At 35.7% G+C, this 19,338-nt stretch overlaps 2 protein-coding genes and 1 long non-coding RNA gene across 7 annotated transcripts; 1 reads left to right on the forward strand and 2 right to left on the reverse strand.

The window, feature by feature from the left end:
- Positions 1–456: 456 nt before the first annotated feature.
- Positions 457–2,736, reverse strand: LOC147566775 (polygalacturonase-like). The gene is made up of 4 exons (XM_086668627.1): positions 2,096–2,736; positions 1,540–1,829; positions 1,184–1,412; positions 457–939 (listed from the first exon to the last, which is right to left on the reverse strand). The coding sequence occupies exons 1-4, from the start codon at positions 2,531–2,533 to the stop codon at positions 715–717; spliced, it is 1,182 nt and encodes a 393-aa protein (XP_086524753.1). The 5' UTR covers positions 2,534–2,736; the 3' UTR covers positions 457–714.
- Positions 2,737–8,718: 5,982 nt separating this feature from the next.
- Positions 8,719–13,414, reverse strand: LOC147566776 (uncharacterized). Of its 4 annotated transcripts, XM_086653328.1 has the most exons (8): positions 13,342–13,414; positions 12,112–12,400; positions 11,252–11,568; positions 10,536–11,166; positions 10,190–10,389; positions 9,857–10,107; positions 9,022–9,640; positions 8,719–8,823 (listed from the first exon to the last, which is right to left on the reverse strand). In XM_086653328.1, the coding sequence occupies exons 3-8, from the start codon at positions 11,566–11,568 to the stop codon at positions 8,766–8,768; spliced, it is 2,076 nt and encodes a 691-aa protein (XP_086509454.1). In that variant the 5' UTR covers positions 12,112–12,400; positions 13,342–13,414; the 3' UTR covers positions 8,719–8,765. The 4 variants fall into 4 exon arrangements, with proteins under 4 accessions (XP_086509454.1, XP_086509453.1, XP_086509456.1 ...); XM_086653327.1 differs by lacking the exon at positions 13,342–13,414 and having other exon boundaries at positions 11,252–11,571; positions 12,112–12,511; XM_086653330.1 differs by having other exon boundaries at positions 8,806–9,640; positions 11,284–11,571.
- Positions 13,131–14,249, forward strand: LOC147566777 (uncharacterized). 2 transcript variants are annotated; one of them, XR_015230548.1, is made up of 4 exons: positions 13,131–13,271; positions 13,406–13,465; positions 13,557–13,701; positions 14,026–14,249. It is a non-coding gene; the product is annotated as an uncharacterized LOC147566777 (long non-coding RNA). The 2 variants fall into 2 exon arrangements; XR_015230549.1 differs by lacking the exon at positions 13,406–13,465 and having other exon boundaries at positions 13,134–13,271.
- The last annotated feature ends 5,089 nt before the right edge of the window (positions 14,250–19,338 follow it).

The following is a 19,338-nucleotide window of genomic DNA, read 5'->3' on the forward strand; positions in this document are numbered from 1 at the left end:
TTTAACTAACACTTTTACATGTATCATGTAAAAACTTATAGTGACTTTCGTCTGCCAATCCTACTTTCTTTTTATTTATTTTTTTAAGTTATTTGTCATTTATTTCAATTTCTTTCAATTCTAAGTGTAGTTTATGGTTTATTTCCATTGTATCTACATTACTAACTTGTAAGTTAAAAACCTAAAATTAACCGGTAAATTAAATGAGAGCTAAACTTATTTATTTGATCCATTAATTGTGGGATTATTTTATAGTCTTCAACCTTACATGAACTAACTTAACCAGCATTTTTGTAACCAATAAAATGCTATCCAGTTCACCCTCCCATTTTAATGCTTAGGGACAAGAAATAATTTAAGATAAAAAAAATGTTCCTATACATTAAACAGTTGACATTTGAGATTAGTTAGTAAATTAGCTCATAGTCTCAGATTAATTGGATCAGATCAACTTAATTTAAAAAGCATTAATAACAAACTCTAATTAATATATAATAAATAATTATACGAGAAGAGATATTGTATCTCAAAATGCTAGGTAATACAAGATGTACCCTCCCAATTAAAAAAAGAAAACAAGAAGTCATCATTTAATGACTTACTACATCTCGAACATGATAGTTTAAGTCCGAACTAATATACAACAGCTTCCTATCAAATATCGTTTGACATTGTAGTTGTATTGCATAAAGATCGACTCTCAAATATATATTGTTATCGCCAGAGACAACTACCAGGGGCAACAGAACCAGTGGTATATCCGTATGCATTCCAGCATATAGACTTGGCTGGAGTATTGGGATGTTTGAGCTTCACATTCTGCAATTTTATGCCACTACAAGGATTGCTTGAACTACACATGAAACTTACTGCTACCTCTGATGATGATGTACCTCTCACATTTTGATATGTCACTCCACTTATCTTTATCCCCGAATGCTGTTTATTCAACACAAAAAATTCATTTAAAAAAAATCATTAGTACTACTATTTTATAAGCACAATCCTCGAGAAAGAAAAAAAAATTAATAAGCACGTTAGATTATCACCAATGATCTTGACTTTGAATATTTTATGTAATTTCAAATCTCATATAAATGCAAACTAAAATAATTACTAGATCTTGACTTCAATATTTTAATTTGAAGTTGTGAAATAAAAAAGAAAGAGGAGAGTTAATTACTTGATTAGGGCAGGCAATGTCACCAGGGCAGTATCTCTGATCAATAATGATAGGATTTTTCACATTATTCATGACTAAATTTTGATAAAGAACCCCTTTCACATATCCATTGCTTGGTCTTGCCCATGATTTTATCCTTACCCCATTATCTGATTTAATGAATACCACATTCTTTACTGTTATATCTTCCACCCCTTCTTCATTGTACTCTCTTGCTAGACTCCCAATACTGCAAACTCAAAATATGAGTTTAGACAAAAAAAAAAAGTGAGAAATTTTTACGCGGACATAACTCCGAAAAATTGGCGATTAACGTATGAACAATAGTAGTTCTGCAGTTGTATGTAATTAAGTACCTGATGCCGTGTCCAGGGCCACATCTTACGCGTTGGACCAATAGTTTTTTGGTGCCAGGACCAATGGCTACACAATCGTCACCAGTCTGCATAATAGAATCTGTAATTGTAACACCAGTCGAGGATTGTATATTTATGCCATCTGTGTTTGGACTCTGACTTGGTGCAATAATATTGACATATCTGATCATAATATTATTGCAGCCGTTGATGGTCATGTGAGATCCCTGGCTATAGCGTGACGTTAATCCACTGATCACAACGTCTTTCGCGTTATTGAATGATAATGACTGCATACACACACACAAGCACACTTTAATACCATAATGATAATAGTCAAATGGTTTTTTTCTATAATGGATGAACTTAAGCTCAATAAAAAAAACACTAGATTTCAAAGTTGGTGCTTTTTTTTTTTGTCGAATTTAAATGTAGGAAATCTAAATTGATTAAATTCATATTTCAAAATATTTCTCCTTTTCGTTTCAAAATTAATTTTTGAATCGTGTATCTGATTCGTCTAAATATAAGTAAATTGGAATTTATAATTACTTACCCTTGCTCCTTTTGGGCAATTTCTGTGAGCTTTCTTACAAGCCCAAAAATTTGAAGCTCGTCCATCGATTGTCCCACCATAAATTGACAATCCTCTAACGGAATTGAACAAAATCCAATCCCACGAGTTTCCGATGATCCAATAATTCTTAGGAGCAACAAGAGTCCCGTCAATCTGAAAAATTATTTTATTTCTACATGGACCATTAAATACTATCTTTCTAATCAAATATCGTCCCCGAGGTACCAATATCTTTGCTGGTTTGCTAGACTTGCAAGCTGCAGACCATGCCCGCATGAACGAATATGTTGAATCGATCTTGACGTTTGATTTTGCACCAAATGTTACTACATTATATACTGCATTAGTTGAGATTGGCAAGATGATGACGAAAATGAGGTTGAGTAGAAGTGTTTTTATAAGTAGCTTATTAGCCATTTTACCTTCCACAACTCTACACTGAGGAAGAGAGAGGGACAGAGAGAGAGAGAGAGAGAGAGGAGTGAATGAGAAGGAGGAGTGTTTTGCACTAATTTATAGTGTTCTTTCTTTGTTTTGTGGGGTAATATGAAGTTGACATTGATAGCTTGTTTTTATGTAGCTAGTTTTATACACCCAAGTTCTTACTTATTAACATGATTAACTTCATTATAATTTCCACTAAAGTAAAGGTACACCCATTTAATATTAAAAGATATAAGGGGGATCAAGACCAATTCGAAGATCGATCTAGATGAGTAGTTATTTATTTTGACCAAACCATGTACCTTCTAACCTTTTTACAAAAAGACGTTTTTAAGAGATATTAAATTGAAAACGAAATGACAATCAAGGAGGTTTATCATTTCATCTATATAACTATATTTCGAATTTTAGAAAATTATATATTTATTCATCACTATATTTGTTGTGTAGAAAGGTGACCTAACTCTAGAAGCAGCTGTAATTAAAACCAAAGAAAATTTAGTAAGAAACAATAGGTGCAAATATAAGAACCAAAATTCAACGGACTTTCTGGTGGGGAAAATCCAAAACCTTCCATACTATTAATTGGTCTGTTATCTGTAAACCTAAAAAGGCGGGGGGTCTAGGTCTTCGTCTCCCCCGCATGGATAACCAGGCGTTTCTTAACAAGATTAACTGGCGAATGATAAAGAATCCGTCGGCCATCTGGGTGCAGGTTCTCAAAAGTAAGTATTTTCCTAACACTCATAAACCTTCGAAACCGAAAGCGAGTCACTCCTGGATGTGGAAGTCGATTGCTAATCATTACAACGAGCTAATTGACCTGATCTTCTGGGACATTAACAAAGGTAATAAAATTAACATTTGGCAGGACTTCTGGATCCCAAACCACCCTCCCCCTATTATCAATAATAAGGAATCCAGTCTTACATGGGTTTCTCAACTGATTACTAATGACAACTGGAATGTGCAATTATTGCAGGAATGCTTTGAAGAGGATGTACAACAAGCTATACAAAGTATCAATATTAACCAGAATGACGATGATAAACCGATTTGGACGTTAACGAAATCAGGAAATTTCTCCATAAAAACGATGTATAATTACTTGAGAATGAATAACATGAGCCATATGCAGGATCAAACAGACGGGTACTTTATTTGGAATATGAATCTTATCCCCCGAGTTAAACTATTCATATGGAAGTGTTGCACAAATAGCCTACCGGTGAAAGCTAAAATAGGTAAATTTATTGGTAACTCTTACACTTGTGTAAATTGTGCAGAGGATGAAACTCTCGATCATGTAATGCTTCATTGCACTTTCGCTAAAGCCATTTGGTTCCATTTTCAAGTTCGGACTGATCAGATTGGTTCAACCATGCAGTGGATCTTTCAATGGAAAGATCTGCCAGAGGAGCTTACTCAATTATACCCCAAGATATTATGGTTTATCTGGAAGGCTCGATGCGAAAACTGTTTTAATGAAAACAAACAAAATCCGAGACAAATTATTGACAGAATCAATAACACTACTATTACTCCTCTCAAAATAGAGACAACAACCAAACCAAAAACAGAAAGAAAACCAAGGGAAGATCCTGGATCCCCCCGGAGAAACCTTTCCTTAAGATAAACGTGGACGCCTCTTTTACTAACATGACAGAACAGGCAGGAATCGGATGCATCATACGAGATGAAGATTCAAACTTCATCATAGCGGCAGCAGACTCGATTCGTTGCCAAAATGCTGAAGAAGGTGAAAGTTTAGCTATACTCCACAGTATGAGATGGGCCTTAGAACTGAAGATTTCACACATCCACATCGAAAGTGATAATCAATCCTTGATTAATTTTATCAAAGGTAACAAACTGGGCATACACTGGCAGACGGAATCAACTCTACAACAAGTTCAGACCCTCAGAAAGCAATTTGAAGCCGCGATCTTCTCATTTGTTCATAGAGAGGATAACGCTCCAGCTGACGTGCTCGCCAAGTGGGGACGAAGACATAAGAGTAGGACAGTGTGGAACTCTGTACCATCGTTTATTTCTGCGTTAATGTAGCTTTGTTTTGTGTACTGTATACTCTTTGGTTTTAGTTAATGCAAGGTTATGTTCATAAAAAAAAAACAATATTTTTAGTAGCAGCAACATGAAATGCCAGTTCTACAAAAATGAAATTTGTTTTATGAAAGGTTTTTGGTTTGTTAATCATCAATTTTGGACTTCTATTTGAGTGAAACTTCAAGTTCTAACAAATTTGTAGAATTTTCATAAAAAAAAAAAAACAAATTTGTAGAAATGTGTTGACTAAAATTTTAAAGGGTTAATTCCGTTTTGGCCCCCAATGTTGACTAACTCACCGTTTTGGCCCCCAATTATGTCTTGCAGTTCGTTTTGACCCTAAGATCCACTTTTCGGACAGTGCTGACATCATCAAGGCATAAACAGTACTTTCCTATACCCGAAATACCCCTCTGACCAAATCAAATCAAATCCCAAGTTGTCAAATCAATTAACCCTAATTATTAATCTTATTCCTTCTCCCAATGGCCTTTCTTCTCCATTTCAGTTTTTCTCTCCTTGAAGGAGATTATTGTGTTTAGAGAGAGAAAGTGATCAGAGGACATGAAAAGAACTTCACAAAAATCTATGGTTGAGGTATGTTTTGCTATTTTGTTTAATCCATTTTTTTTATTCAGATCCTAAATTATCTCTGTTATGATTTTTTCTGGGTATGTTTTGTTTTTGTTTATCTTTAATGGGTTTCGAAATTATGATTTAATGATTGAGTCTTTTTACTTTCTTGGATTTCAGTTCATTAGATGGGTGATTGAATTTTAGTTTTTTTCTTCTTATTTAGGTACAACTAGGATTTAGAGGTTGAATCTAAATTGGGCATTCATGAAAAAGTTGAAATATTGATGAGTATAAAAGTGGGTATGGAAGAATTTTTGTTTTAGTTCATTATTAAATTTGAGTTTGAGAGGATTTATTGGATATGGATTTGAAGAAATTTTCTATATGGAAGAATTCTATTATGATGCTAAAATCATCTGAAGATAGTTGTTTAGATCTAAGTTGGATAATAAGAAAAAGTTCATTGTTTTTTTAAGTTTTTCAAGGGTTTGAATTTCATACTGTGAAAAAATGGATGAAGATGCAAACTCTTGGATTAGAAGGGTAAAGTATTCTCATACAATTTGTCATCGATTGGATTCATCGAGGTTGCAACCTTTTTCTTCTACTAGACAAACTTATTCGGATTCATCAAATATTGATTCTTTATGATCAAGATTGTTCCAATAACGGATCTGTCTCTTCCCTTTGTGGCTCTGCCTCTTCTGTCGAGTTCATTAGGTCTGATTTCTATGGTTCATTAGGTCTGATATCTATGAAACATGATCAAGATTACTTGTCCAAATTATTTCATTAGGTCCGATTTCTATGAGTTTAGATAGAAATTCAAGAGAAATTGATGAGTTGGTTGGATATGCAAGAATGAGATCTTTGATGGAAACAACTTTTCAGTAGTTTTTGTAGTTCTTTATTATCTTTTCAAATGTGGGATCTCTGTGTCTGGATGAAATGACTTGAGCTGAAGTTGTTCATAGAGATTAATGAAGGAGAGAAAAATTGAAATGGAGAAGAAAGTGCATTGGGAGAAGGAATAAGACTAATAATTAGAGTTAATTGATTTGACAACTTGGCATTTGATTTTGATTTGGTCAGAGGGGTATTTCGGGTATAGAAAAGTGTTGCTTATGTCTTATGTTAGTACTGTCCGAAAAGTGGATCTTGGGGCCAAAACAAACTGCTGGACACAATTGGGAGCCAAAACGGTGAGCTAGTCAACAATTAGGGACCAAAACAGAATTAATCCAATTTTGAATTTCCCTCCAAAATGTTAAAAGGTTTTGCCCCTTCATCTAAAATGGGTTAATTCTCATGTTTTGCCCCCCTAATTTATGGTTTGTTTTGTGGGTGGTCCTTTAACTTTAGGGATATATCCATCTGGAATACCTTTTGCATTTTTCATGCATTGACTACGGATTCATATTTTGACTTTCTAAAGGTAGGCCACAAAGACAACTACAAAAGAGAAAATCAGTGAATGATTTTACGGTATCCCTGCAATTTGTCTATCCCGTTGTAGAATTAGGATTTAGTGTCTACGATGGATTTCTGAAATTTGAGATTTTTTCTTATTCTCTTTTACTTAAATTATTTCTAATGATCTTTTATTATCTTTTTAATTCTATAAATGTTTGAAACGAAGATCTAATTCAAGTCTATTTGTTTCAGGAATTTAAAACAGAAGAAGAACAATATGTGATGAATGAGTTTATCAGTTGATGTTAACCAAAAGAAAAAATGAGGCTACAAAAGTAGACCTACCTCAAACCTAAACAATCGTCTATGGAAAGTGAAAAAGTCTGTAAAAAAAAAAAGAGTTGACTCGAAGACGAAGACCGCTAAATCATTTAGGTGTAGAGTAGACTTTGACTTGTAATCTCTTCTAGCATTATTCTTTTTTTTTTCTTTCTTCTCTTGTGATGTAGTAATGGGAACAACAAAGAAGTTGGATCCCATAGACAAAGAAGATGGTGAAGATAGAAGAAAGAACTAGTGAAGAGATAAAAGAACGGTTTGTTTTTGTTAAAAGAGATACTCTTAAAAAATCAAAATAAGGCTTTATAGTCAATATATTGAAAGCGTAAGAGGTCAAACAGAAAACTGGACACAATCTAGAAGCCTGTTTGTAAGTAACCCAAAATATTTCCCTCTCAACCGTTTCATTCAATTTAATTCGGTAAGAGTGTAAAAAACAAAGAAAATGCAACAGATCGAGCGTAACTTAAACCAATTTTATAAAAAGGTATCAAGGACTTCCACTCTGTCTTTTTTTAATCCATAAATGATTGTCCTTTCTTATGTTATTAAATTGAAACTATATCTAATGGGAAATGAAATAAGAGTTGTACTGTTAAACGTGAGGCAGATTGCTCCTTAAATCCTTGATGCACGGAAACTGTAAATTGGGAGTTGTCATTGGGTCGGATCTTGGGATCCGTCGCCCATGTATCATCAGCTTAAATATCGCCTCTCGTTACGCCTGTTTTTTCTCTTCCTTCCGCCCTATCAATGACTTATAATTTCACATTTAGTTTATTTATCAGATTATTAAATACATTGGCCTATTGATGTGTCACTCTATACGTCACAACATAGAAGTTATTTAATCTTACATGGGAAAGTTTTCGGGGTTATAAGTGGTTTTTACAAAATCATACACAAAGAAGCTTTCAAAATCCAACACGTTCACCCGAGTTCGATGAAGGACGTACACATACAAATCCGATAGTCCGTGACACACACTGGACTTGCTAACTTTTAATGGCCGAACATGGGAACTAGAGGTCACCCTAGGACGGAGGTCCCATCCAAGCCCAAGCACAAAATACTAGCTCTATCATCTACCAGCCAATGTGACTCTTTTTAATTCCATTAGTGTCTCAATGCATTTTGAACCTTGATTCATTGATGTCTAAGTTCAAATGGAGAATTACGATGCTCACGGACAGTTGATCTTGTAGATCAACCTTGGGAAAAATAAGTACAACAATGAACAATAAGTCGTACTTTGTTTTCTTAACTACAAAAATTGCCACTTTCTTTCTCATTCATATCCGTTACGAAGAGAGAATTAAGAAAGAAACAGATGGAAATGGGTATTTTTTGTAACTACATCTCTGTTTTTCTCTCATTATTTTAAACTACTTAAACCCCTTTTAGTTGTTTCCGTAATTACTCAAAGAGTTCAAACTTTAAGAAATCCTCCTTCAGATTTAATCAAAGTAAACACCCTTGATCATCCAATCTGATAAGGCAAATGGCTCCATAATTTGTTCAGATTATCTCTGGAAGATAAAATGTGAGTACATATTGGGGCCAAAACGAAAGTAACACTTAAAATTGAAAGCAGCCCAACAAGTCAGAATCAACTACTGATTTGTCCAGTTGAGGGTGGTTAATTATAGGTTCCTATGCAATAATATCACTCTCTATTTTTAACATTTATGCGGAGTATTTTCGTGGTTCATATATCGCTATCTTTTGTTCGACCAACTTCTTCACAGACAAAGTCACTATTACACCATTTCCTCTTTTCGATTCTTTAACTCCTGCCTGTCAATTTATACTATTTACAAAATGATGTAGTCACAGCTGCACCGAAGATCTGAATCGAAGAACTGGATCTGAAATAGTAAAGAGGCAAACATGATTTGTTTTGTATATTTCTTTGGTGCCTTCACAATGATCACTTGCTAAACAGACTTCAATGAAAGCCAGAAACTAGACTTGTAGAAACTTCCTAAACTAACAACTTGATCATCAAGGAACCAAATACTAATAGAATTTACTAGATATCTAACAAAAAATGTTTTGTTCTTCACCTGAAATTGCCCAAATCCTTGCTACCATTTTGACCGGTTATATTGAATTGATTCTGTACAAACATCGCAAGAGATTTCGCAGCGTCCCGAGTCAAAGAATCATTTGGTATGCTCTTAAGAAACTTCATCAAAGTATCTCTATGCTTTGAGAGGCTGATAGATGACGGAGAAGACCCGTTCTTTCGACATATTGCCTTTACTTTAAACACATGCTCGCAAAGATTTCCCATTTGCGACCAACTACAGTTACATAATGCAAATTCACAAGTTGGGTTTCGTACGATATGAGCTTTCTCTTGGCTAATTACTTTAGCAGATCCACCTTCAAAGACAACATCAGTGTCTGGAATTTCTAATGATTGACGCCAAGGTGTTGGACCACTCACCCATTCCTCTTTCTGGTAACGAGCAAAATCTTCCCTTCCTGAATACTCGTCAAGCCAGAAATATGAATGCACTTTCTTACCCAACTTATCAACTAACCAATCAGTGCGTTGATAAACACTTGAGTCATTCTCATTCAACACTCTAAGCTTCAAAAGATGATGGTAACACTCTAGAGCAGCACAAGTCTCCTGGCCAGCAATTGACATAGTTCCCAGCGCATTAATCCACATCCCTAAGGAAAAAATCATGACAAGAAAATTAGCCATATAGATGATGATGATAGCATCTACTATTGTTCCATGAAGAAAGAATAAGAATTGGACATAAGAAGAAATGTATTGGAACATCCAATTTTAGTCTAACCATCTAATGAAAATAAAAAGAATCTTTAGAAATACACGACTATTATCCAAACATGGCAAAGAATAATATAGATGAGAGGTCTAACCTAGCCTCCTCCTTGGAGACCAGTTTGCTTGAAAGTAATCCATGAAATCTAAGCAATCAACAAAAACTTCCTTGAACTCCTCGAACAAATCTTGACCAACATTTCCTTCAACGACATTATATACTGCCTGACCAAGATGTTTGAACATCTCAGAGCGCATCTCTATTCCAGGGCATCTCTTCATCAGATTTTTATGCCAAGCATGACGAACACGCCAAAAACATATCAATACGGAACAGTGAAACACCTCCCTGAGACAAAATGAAATTATACTCCAAGGAACAAAAAGAATCTCAGACTTAGCAAATATTTCAAATAAGAAGAAAGACATACTTGATGGTATTAATATCAGCAAAAGGATCATCCACTATGAACCCACCCAACTTCCACAAAGGATCTTTTGAATGAATTCTGTTATAAAGTGCTGTAATCCACTTATAGGCGTGCTCATTTGCACCCCGTGTTGTTATGATCCAAGCAACCGGAATTAGCTTATTTTCCGAGTCAAAGACAAGGAGACTGTGAATAGGATACTAGAATAAAAAGCACAATGGATTCAATTCCAAGTCAACAATATAAAAAACTAAATGAAGGACCATATCAAGGAAGTATAAGCCTATTCTTGTTCTTACTATCTATGCAGTTGTATTTATGACTAATGAGAAGGTGAGAAATGTACCTTCAATTTATTAGCACCAAATCTTGAATCGGATATCACAAGGTTGCGGTTTCCAAACCTAATCATCTGTTGCAATTGCCATTCTGACTGAATTCCTAGAATGAAAGGGTCTGAATCAGTGAAATCCTCGTAAAGGAAAACATGACTCCTGTATTTTTCTACCCACATTTTGATGCTAACCATGTCATCTTCATCCATTTCATAGCTAGAACGACGAATGTCCCTCTCTAATTTCCTTACGTACCTTTGGTTGAGCAAATCATCACGATTACATGGACCTCCTTGTTTCTCGACAGATTCATTATGTCTTTGCATTATAGTTTCTACAGAAACTCCTACATGAAGTAGTGATTCTACTCGCAGAAGAAGATCACTTGAGATGTAAGGGGCAAACATGGCCCTCGTTCCAACTGATTTATTATCTTTTGTCCCATGGCAAGGTTGATCACTCTTATCTACATGCTTATCATGGTTATAAATGATAAGTGCACTAGATGGATCTGCGCTAAAACGCTTCACAATAAAATGACAAAGACACCCTCTCTTTGTATTTGGGCGACCGACAGATTTCTTCTTCGGGATATCACCACCACCCTCCCTGTGATCGTTAGGACCGAAGGGGCACCAATACCTAAATATTTTAACTAGATTAGCTAAATGACTGACCCTCAAGACTCGATAAGAAAAGCATGAAAAGTGTATTAGTTGTATCTTACAAAATATAATCAAGAATGCCATCAACCTTCACCTTCCTTTTCGTTTGTTGAATAATTTGATTATCATCAACCTTCTGTTTGCACGGCATCTCTGGAGATCCTCTTCTCCTTGCTCTAACATAAAATCTGGTGGGGCATTCTTTATTCGCGGATTCACCCCATACAAAGTCCCTCACTCTTGGGAAGGGGATTCGAGCAACACGATCAATATTGTCACTCGAACCAACCACCTTAGACCACACAATATCGGACGCAGAGAACTCCGACGTAGGAGGGCTCTGTATAGGGAGAGAGAAAATCTCATCCCATCGAGACATCTTCTACAGACACAAAAACAAAAGAAATAGGTCATTTTGACACAATGCTCTTCATGGTTTGTCATCTAACAGAAACCAATATTGAATTCCTTGGTTTGGATTCCCTTTTATACAAATAATACTGTTTACAAAAAGACCATAACAGTTACAAAGAAATAAATTTTTGTTTCAAAACTAAAACAATTCATTCAAATGAATTTGCAGGGAAAGAAAAATTGTAGAATCTAACACGAACCCATGTTTAAAAATCATCGTAATCGAAGTTATCTTTGGTACTAGTTACCAAAACCAGAAAATACATTATGAAGGCATTAGCTATAGCAGCTTATAAAAACATCCTAAAGAAGACAAGTAGAAAGAAGCTTAAAAGAAGGAACTTTGTATTCAAACTGAAACCAAATTTGCAGAAACAAAAATTTGTAGAATTTAAATTAAACCCATTTTCAAAAATCAGCATTACAAGAGTTTAATATGAAGAAAGAAGGTGTGGAGAGAGAGAGAGAGAGAGAGAGAGAGAGAGAGAGAGAGAGAGAGAGAGAGTACCTTGTTCTTTGGTTGCTGGTGGAACAGAAGAATATAAGAGAGAAAGAGAGACTTGTGTTTATTTTACAAGAAAGGAAGATTTCATCAAAAAAAAAGAAGAAAGGAAGAGAATGAGATATAGTAAGGATAGTTGGAACTAATTAGGAATTTTCAAAACCCCAAAAATTAGGATTATGGGTAATATTTCCTATATTTGGGAGATTTTCACATAAAAGTCTTCTTTCTAACTTGTCAATCACCCACGCCATGGAAAGCTTGTGAATCAAAATCTAAGTGGTTCCACTGTCATCTGATCAAAACCCACCGCACCGATGAATAGTTAGTTATTCAGAGTAGTGAAGACTCTTCAAGCAAGCTCTGTAACGATGGAGGTTTAGCCTACGACGGCCCACGTCGACACACGGGCTATGCTGGCCCGTTAAAGAAATATCATGGCCTAGGGCTAGGCCAAGCCTGACGCCGGCCGGTTTAGTCACGGGTCAGTCCAGGCCTATTGGCCCTCTTTTCTATTTTTTTTTTCAGATACTAAAACCAGTCAGGTCGACCGTCCACTCCCAATTGAACAGAACACGGACGACTTATCTCATGCAATTTTAAGAAATTAAACAATGGAACCATGTTTCGGTCATTTAAAATCATGAGTTGAAGTGAAAGAATTAAAAAGAGGGTATTTTTGAAAGGTCTTAAAAAAATTAACAGTTTTTTTTTTTTTTGGAAATGATACTTGGCAATTTAAACATTACAATGAAGTAAGCAGACGAAAAAGTGATAAAACCCAACAAGCCTGGGTCAAACGGAATCAAGAAGATAAAACTGATTTGGTCACGTTGTGTGCTCGGAAGTTTCTATTACGTGGCACGTATTGAAGAGAATAGGTGTTGAATAGTTCCAGCTGTTGTTGAATGGTAGTAACCGTTGATCTGATTCTCCATGGGATCACATCCTCACTGTCCAACACTGCTGAAATTAGGGTAGAACAATCTCCTCTTATAAGAACTTGGTTGAAACCTAAATGGAGCACCAACTGGATGGCAAACAGAAGAGCTCTGGCCTCACTATCTAGAGACGATTTTGGTTGGATAAGTCGTCCCTCTTGGAATACTATATTCCCAGTAAGATCTTTGATGATCACACCAACAGATGCCTCGTGTTCTTTAAAGGTACCATCAAAGTTTACTTTAATCAATTCTTCTGTATTTGTATTTTCTATTTGAGTCGAGGTATTCCCACCTTGATTTGAATAATCTTGTAGATTATAAGTAATTTTAATCGATCTGTTGATGATGCTATGAAGATGAAGATGTCCGTTGTTAAAATGGACATTATTTCTCTCCTTCCAGTAAATCCAAAACAGGTTGAAGAAGAACTTGACTTTATCAAAATTATCCGAGTAATGTAAGATAATGTCTTTAATAAAACTCACTGGATTTGTTGTTATGGTACAGGGGAAATGACTTTGAGCCAGTTGAAGCAATCGATTGAAGATAGTGCATTCTCCAAATAGATGTTGAGTCGATTCCGTTGCTAGATGACATAAAATACAAGTAGTGTTGATGTTCCCATTACCTATAGCGATGTTAGCTAGAACAGGTAAGCCATTGTTTACTAATTTCCAGATAAAATGTAAGATCTTTGGTTCCATCATACTCATATTCCAAAATTTAGACCATGGGAAATCAATTGGAGTTCTAGGGTTAGTATGAGATAAATTGATTTGTTTATAATAAGATTTTGTCGAGAAATTCCCATATAATGATGGTATCCATATAAGACGATCCAAGATAATATGATTATTCAGAGGAATTTTAAGAATTGCTTCTACAGTAGGTTGATCAAAAAGATGATTGAGCATATCTGTTTTCCAAGTATATGTCTGAAGATCAATTAAATCTGCTACCCAACGTTTGTTTGTAGGAAGTTCTGCAATGAGATGAGGTTTAAAACCTGGGAGTTCAGGAATCCACGGATCTTCAGTAATATCGAGAGAAGAGCCATCACCTACTTGCCAACAACAGTACTGCTTCAATACTTCCATTACCTCCATCAGAGAGTTCCACATTTTAGATGCTGTATTATGTTTTTTTCCATTCCATATCGTACTGTTCTTGTAATATTTGGCAGAAATAACCTTACCCCAATTAGAATTTGGATTGCATATAAGTCTCCAGGCTAATTTAGCCACAAGAGACTGATTGACTTTAGAGAGAGACCTGATACCCAAACCACCATATTCCTTCTCCCTCTGAATTAAATCCCACGGCAAGAAGTGCATCTTAGAATTTGTGTCATCATGATTCAAATAAAAATTCCTTTCCAATTGCTCTAGACGGTTGATGATACCTTGGGGTAAAATAGAAGAGCTCATAAAATAAGTACAAATCGGACTTAAGGAAGTCTTAATCAATAAACTTCGTCCGGCTTGAGAGACTAATTTCCGCTTCCATGTTGCCAATTTAGATTCAAACTTCGTAGTAAGGAAGTCAAAAGTTGTAATACGAGATTTGGGTTTCATAATAAGTGAACCCAAATATTTTTCTGACTCCTTCATCAATGGTGCTTATTGGGTCTGAATAAAGAATTCTTTAAGATCTGGATCAATACCGGAACTGAATAGGATGGATGACTTAGAATAGTTGACCGACTGGCCTGAAAAGGCCGAGTATTTATCGATGATAATCTGAATTGCCTGAAGATTTTTAAGAGAACCTTCACCCATGATAACGAGATCGTCTGGAAAAAGTAAGTGAGATATTCTGGGTGCTTTTTTGTTCACTCTAAATCCGTCATATAAAGATTCTCGTTCAAACTTTTCGAATAGAAGAGATAATCCTTGAGAAATCAAAATAAAAAGATATGGAGAAAGAGGACAACCCTGCCTGAGTCCTCTAGTCGAGGAAAAATATCCGTATTTTTTACCGTTCACTAGAATACTAAAATGAGGCGAATTAACACAACACATAATAAGATTAAGGAAAGGGCCCGAGAGTCCAATAGCAAGAAGAACCTGATGAAGAAAAATCCAATTTACCCTGTCATATGCCTTAGCCATGTCTAGCTTTAGCAAGAAAGCACCTTCTTTTGTTTTATTCCGTTTCATCGAATGGATAGATTCCTCGACTATGATAATGTTATCAATAATTTGTCTTTGAGGAACGAAAGCCGTTTGATAAGGACTGATGCATTATTCTAGATGAGGTCTAAGTCTATTAGCTATAATCTTCGATATAAATTTGTAAATAGTATTACAAAGGGCAATCGGTCTGAAGTCCGCAGCTTTAGTTGGATGATCTATTTTGGGGATCAGGACCAAATTAGTTTCATTAATAGATTGAGGAAATGATCCAGTATGGAAAGATTCTTGAATGAAAGAGATTATTTCTGGTCCTATTTTGTTCCACCCACTATGATAGAAAAGACATGGCAGTCCATCCGGGCCTGGGCTCTTTAAAGCCGCCATATTAAAAATGACGTTTATGATCTCCTCTGCATCTGGTATCCTCGATATATTATGTAACTCATCACACGAAATTCGCCTATACGCCGATAATAATTCAGTAGGGGCATTACTTACTTGTTCTGCTTGGAATAAAGTATGGAAGTGAGTAAGTAGATTCTCTGCTATATCTTGTTCATTAGTGATTCTTGAGTTATTCGAAGTAGTGAGAGATGGATGTGATTCTTACGTCTTCTACTAGAGATCGCTACATGATAAGCCTTCGTATTCCGGTCTCCATTAAGAGCCCAAAATTGACGGGTTCTCTGTTCCAACCTAATCCTGAGTATATCTTCCAGATGTAATAGGTCTTCTTGAATTATTGATTCTTGATTAATAGACCACTCTGTAATAGGTTGGTTTTGCACATGAAGCAGGCGAGATTTAAGAATATTGATGCGTCTTTCTAAGTTACCGAAGTTTAGATTACCCCATTTGTGAAGTTTTTCTTTGACCATTTGAAGTTTAGAATTAATATCTCTGTCCGAAACTTGCCAATGATAATCAAGTTGGGTCAAATAATCTTGGTGCTTAGTCCAGAAAGCTTCAAATTTAATACTTCCTCGATGAGTCGATCCATTAACCTCTGTTTTCAATAATATAGGACAATGATCACTATTGTATCTCGGGAGATGGAAAACCCCGGCATTCGGGAACAAGTCTAACCAATTTGTTGAAGCGAGAACTCTGTCAAGCCTTTCCCTAGTTAGAGCATGTGGACCTCTATTGTTAGACCACGTATAAGCCGGGCCGTTGAATCCAAGATCAATAAGACCCTAATTTCTAATGAAATTATTGAAAGACGAAACAAACGGAGTAACTACCGAACCTCCATATTTTTCGTTCCTCGAAGCGATAGCATTTAGATCTCCAAGGCAACAATAAGGAGTGGTAAGAGCCGAAATAGTGAGTTGCAGATTGTCCGAAAACATTTGTCTATCCGAAACTTTTGGTGGCCCATATATACAAAATAAATCCCACTCTTGAGGGATGTTAGGAGTCCAAATCTTCATATGAATCACATTGTTATCACTAGAGACACAGCGTGTCTGGATATCGTCTGACCAAAATAAAGCCAGACCACCACTACGCCCCACCGAGGGAATAACATACTTATTATTTAAATTAAAACGAGATAAATTAAATACAGGAGCATTAACTTGTAATCTAGTTTCAGACAGAAATAAAATTGAAGGTTTTACAGACTTGAGGAACTGAAATAGAGTGTGGCTAGTCGAGGGGTTCCCCATCCCTCTACAATTCCAAGATAGAACTAACATTTGCCTTGCGGCTCTTTGGGAGCAGCCGCCATGACCCTTTCTTTGTCGTGAGCCTCTTTTGCATTACTTCTCGAAAATTTGGTAACCTGGACTTCCGATGGAATTTGATCACGAGCAATACGTTTATGAGTGTTGGTGGGTGATACATAATTGTCTGATCTCTCCTCCTGAATAGTAGTCTCCTGAGTGAATTCAATAGGATTATAGGGTTGAATCCCACATGATCTAAACTTCCTGATTTTCACATTAGATGTATCCGACCTATTCGGATTCGTTCTAGCCTTAGTAGGGATTTGGGTCTCTGGCGATAAACGTAAATCCGTGAAAACAGGTAGTTTCGTACTCTTCACTGACTGGGTGTCAAATTGGACTGATGGAATGGATTCTTTCGTCTGGTTCTGTTGACATATTTCAGCTTCCTGGTTAATGTGAGGAGGATTTTGAGTGATTTCATCTGCCACCGACTTGTCTATCTGTTCTTGCTGTTTTAATTTAAGAGATCTTTGTTCCCAAGGGGACATTACCTTGAATGAGTCAGGATATCTTGGGATTGAATGGGACATTACCTGTTCTTGTTGTTGTTGAGTAAGATTTTTTCCGGCGAAGTCAAGCAGTTTTAGTCTTTTGGGACAGAAATTAATTGAATGGCCTAGAATTCCACAAAAGAAGCAAAATCTTCCCAGTCTTTCAAATCTGAGTGTAATCTCTTTGGTTCCCCCTGTTGATAGTTGAAGATGAACGATTTTTGGGAGAGGAGTCGTAATAGAAATTTCCACCCTCGCTCTTCCAAAAGATGTCCATTTAGAGGCCTCTTCTTGGGTAACACTTTCAGCATTCCCCAGACTTTTGGCAAGTAGGTTTACTGTTTTGAAGTTAAGAAGATTATATGGTAGATTGTGGAATTGGATGTGGAACCATGCTTTGTTGAATTGATGATCCAGAGGGGCTCGAACAGAGTCACATTTTTCGATCAGAAAAATATCGTCTTTAATAATCCAAGGAGCTTTTGAAGTTACCATTTCCACTTCTCCAATAGTCCCCATTTTAGCAAGAAAAATGTTGGTAGTAACGTCACTGATCTCGTATGGGAACGGAAGATTCCAAACGCCTTTGAGTTTCCTGTAGAGAAGATCAAGAGAATAAGTTTTGTAAGAAAGAACCTTTATCACACAATGATGATTATAATCGAAAGTCACAATCTCTTCAGGAATTCCTTGGACTACTGGTATAATAGGTTCTTCTGTGGTAAGTGAGGCAAGTTGGGATATGAAATCGGTATCACCAGAAGATATATCAGATCAATATTTGCCATGATGATGAGGGCGATAACTGTTGTAAATAGGATAAATAGGGATCCTAAAGATCAATAGAATGTCCTTGAGACCAACTATTGGAGGTCCATTTGACCAATAAAAAGGAAAATCTACAGCGAAAACGGTTTTTCAACCGCTTGAACTGCTAAGATTTAAATCTAAACTGTTAAAGGCGTCTGTAACTGCTAGAGAAACTCGAAGTTATAGGCGGCGCCACTAAGAGAAAGAATCGCTCAGCCCAAAATTAACAGTTACTAGTAGATAGAAAAGTAAAGAAGAAATAGTCATCTTCATTCAAGGTTGGTCCTGACAATTTGGTGGCCCGAAGCGGGTGGTTAGAATGTAGCCCTTACATTTCTGGTGACATTCATACAACATATAAAACCATCAATTTGTAAAAAGAAAAATGGAGTTTCATGGTGATGATCTAGTGCTAATTTTGAATAAGGACACTTTAATTATCATTTTGCATGTCACTTCATACTTTCATAGTAAATTTAGTAAGACATCGAAAGTTGTGGAATTGATTCTTTTCAAATTTTTCATTAAAAAAACAGTTACGAACATTAATTTCTTTTGCAAAAGTAAGAGTTAAGGCGTATTCTTTGTATTTGTTCATGTTGTATACAAATGACTATTTTTGTTCTGACTCCCAATTTGTGACCCATTATCATTCGCATTCTGTTAAAAGAAAAAAAATGATAGTAGTGGTGGTGAAAGGAAAGAGAGAAGAAGAGTTTTTTTTAAAAATTTTAATGAAGGTAACCAACCCTCTAGGGGCCACAATAAAAGAAGAAAAAAATATAAGGTGGTAGAAAGAGGGAGGTGAAGTTAAGTTTGTGAAAGACATGAAAAAGAAAAAAAAAGTTGTAAAGAGAAATTTACAAGTCAAGCAAAGAGGAGTAGAAACAAAAAAATGAAAATTTTTGGCGCGTGAATCGGTGAATATACTTCCATCAAGTTTCTTAGTGTATATGCCAAGTAGTACTGTATACACGAACAATAGTTCTCGGACAACCTTTTGTTAGATTTAGGCACTTTAAACATATAAATGAATACTGTACATCCAACTTATGTTTTCTGAGATTTATAATAGAAAAAACAAATGTTTATTGAGAAATTAGACAGATAATTTGAGAAT

Source organism: Eschscholzia californica, unplaced genomic scaffold (genome assembly GCF_041429995.1).
Source record: "Eschscholzia californica isolate CP2 unplaced genomic scaffold, dmEscCali1.0.p SCAF_1, whole genome shotgun sequence".
Lineage (NCBI taxonomy): Eukaryota > Viridiplantae > Streptophyta > Magnoliopsida > Ranunculales > Papaveraceae > Eschscholzia > Eschscholzia californica.

Excerpts from the sequence above, each read along its gene's own strand:
- LOC147566775 (XM_086668627.1), bottom strand. The coding sequence starts at position 2,533 with ATGGCTAATAAGCTACTTATAAAAACACTTCTACTCAACCTCATTTTC. Across the intron at positions 1,830-2,095 it reads ATTGCCCAAAAGGAGCAAGG|TCATTATCATTCAATAACGC; the intron begins GTAAGTAATTAT and ends GTGTGTATGCAG. Across the intron at positions 940-1,183 it reads ACATTGCCTGCCCTAATCAA|CATTCGGGGATAAAGATAAG; the intron begins GTAATTAACTCT and ends TTGAATAAACAG.
- LOC147566776 (XM_086653328.1), bottom strand. The coding sequence starts at position 11,568 with ATGTCTCGATGGGATGAGATTTTCTCTCTCCCTATACAGAGCCCTCCT. Across the intron at positions 10,390-10,535 it reads TTGGTGCTAATAAATTGAAG|TATCCTATTCACAGTCTCCT; the intron begins GTACATTTCTCA and ends TTTTTATTCTAG. Across the intron at positions 9,641-9,856 it reads GTCTCCAAGGAGGAGGCTAG|GGATGTGGATTAATGCGCTG; the intron begins GTTAGACCTCTC and ends TTTTTTCCTTAG.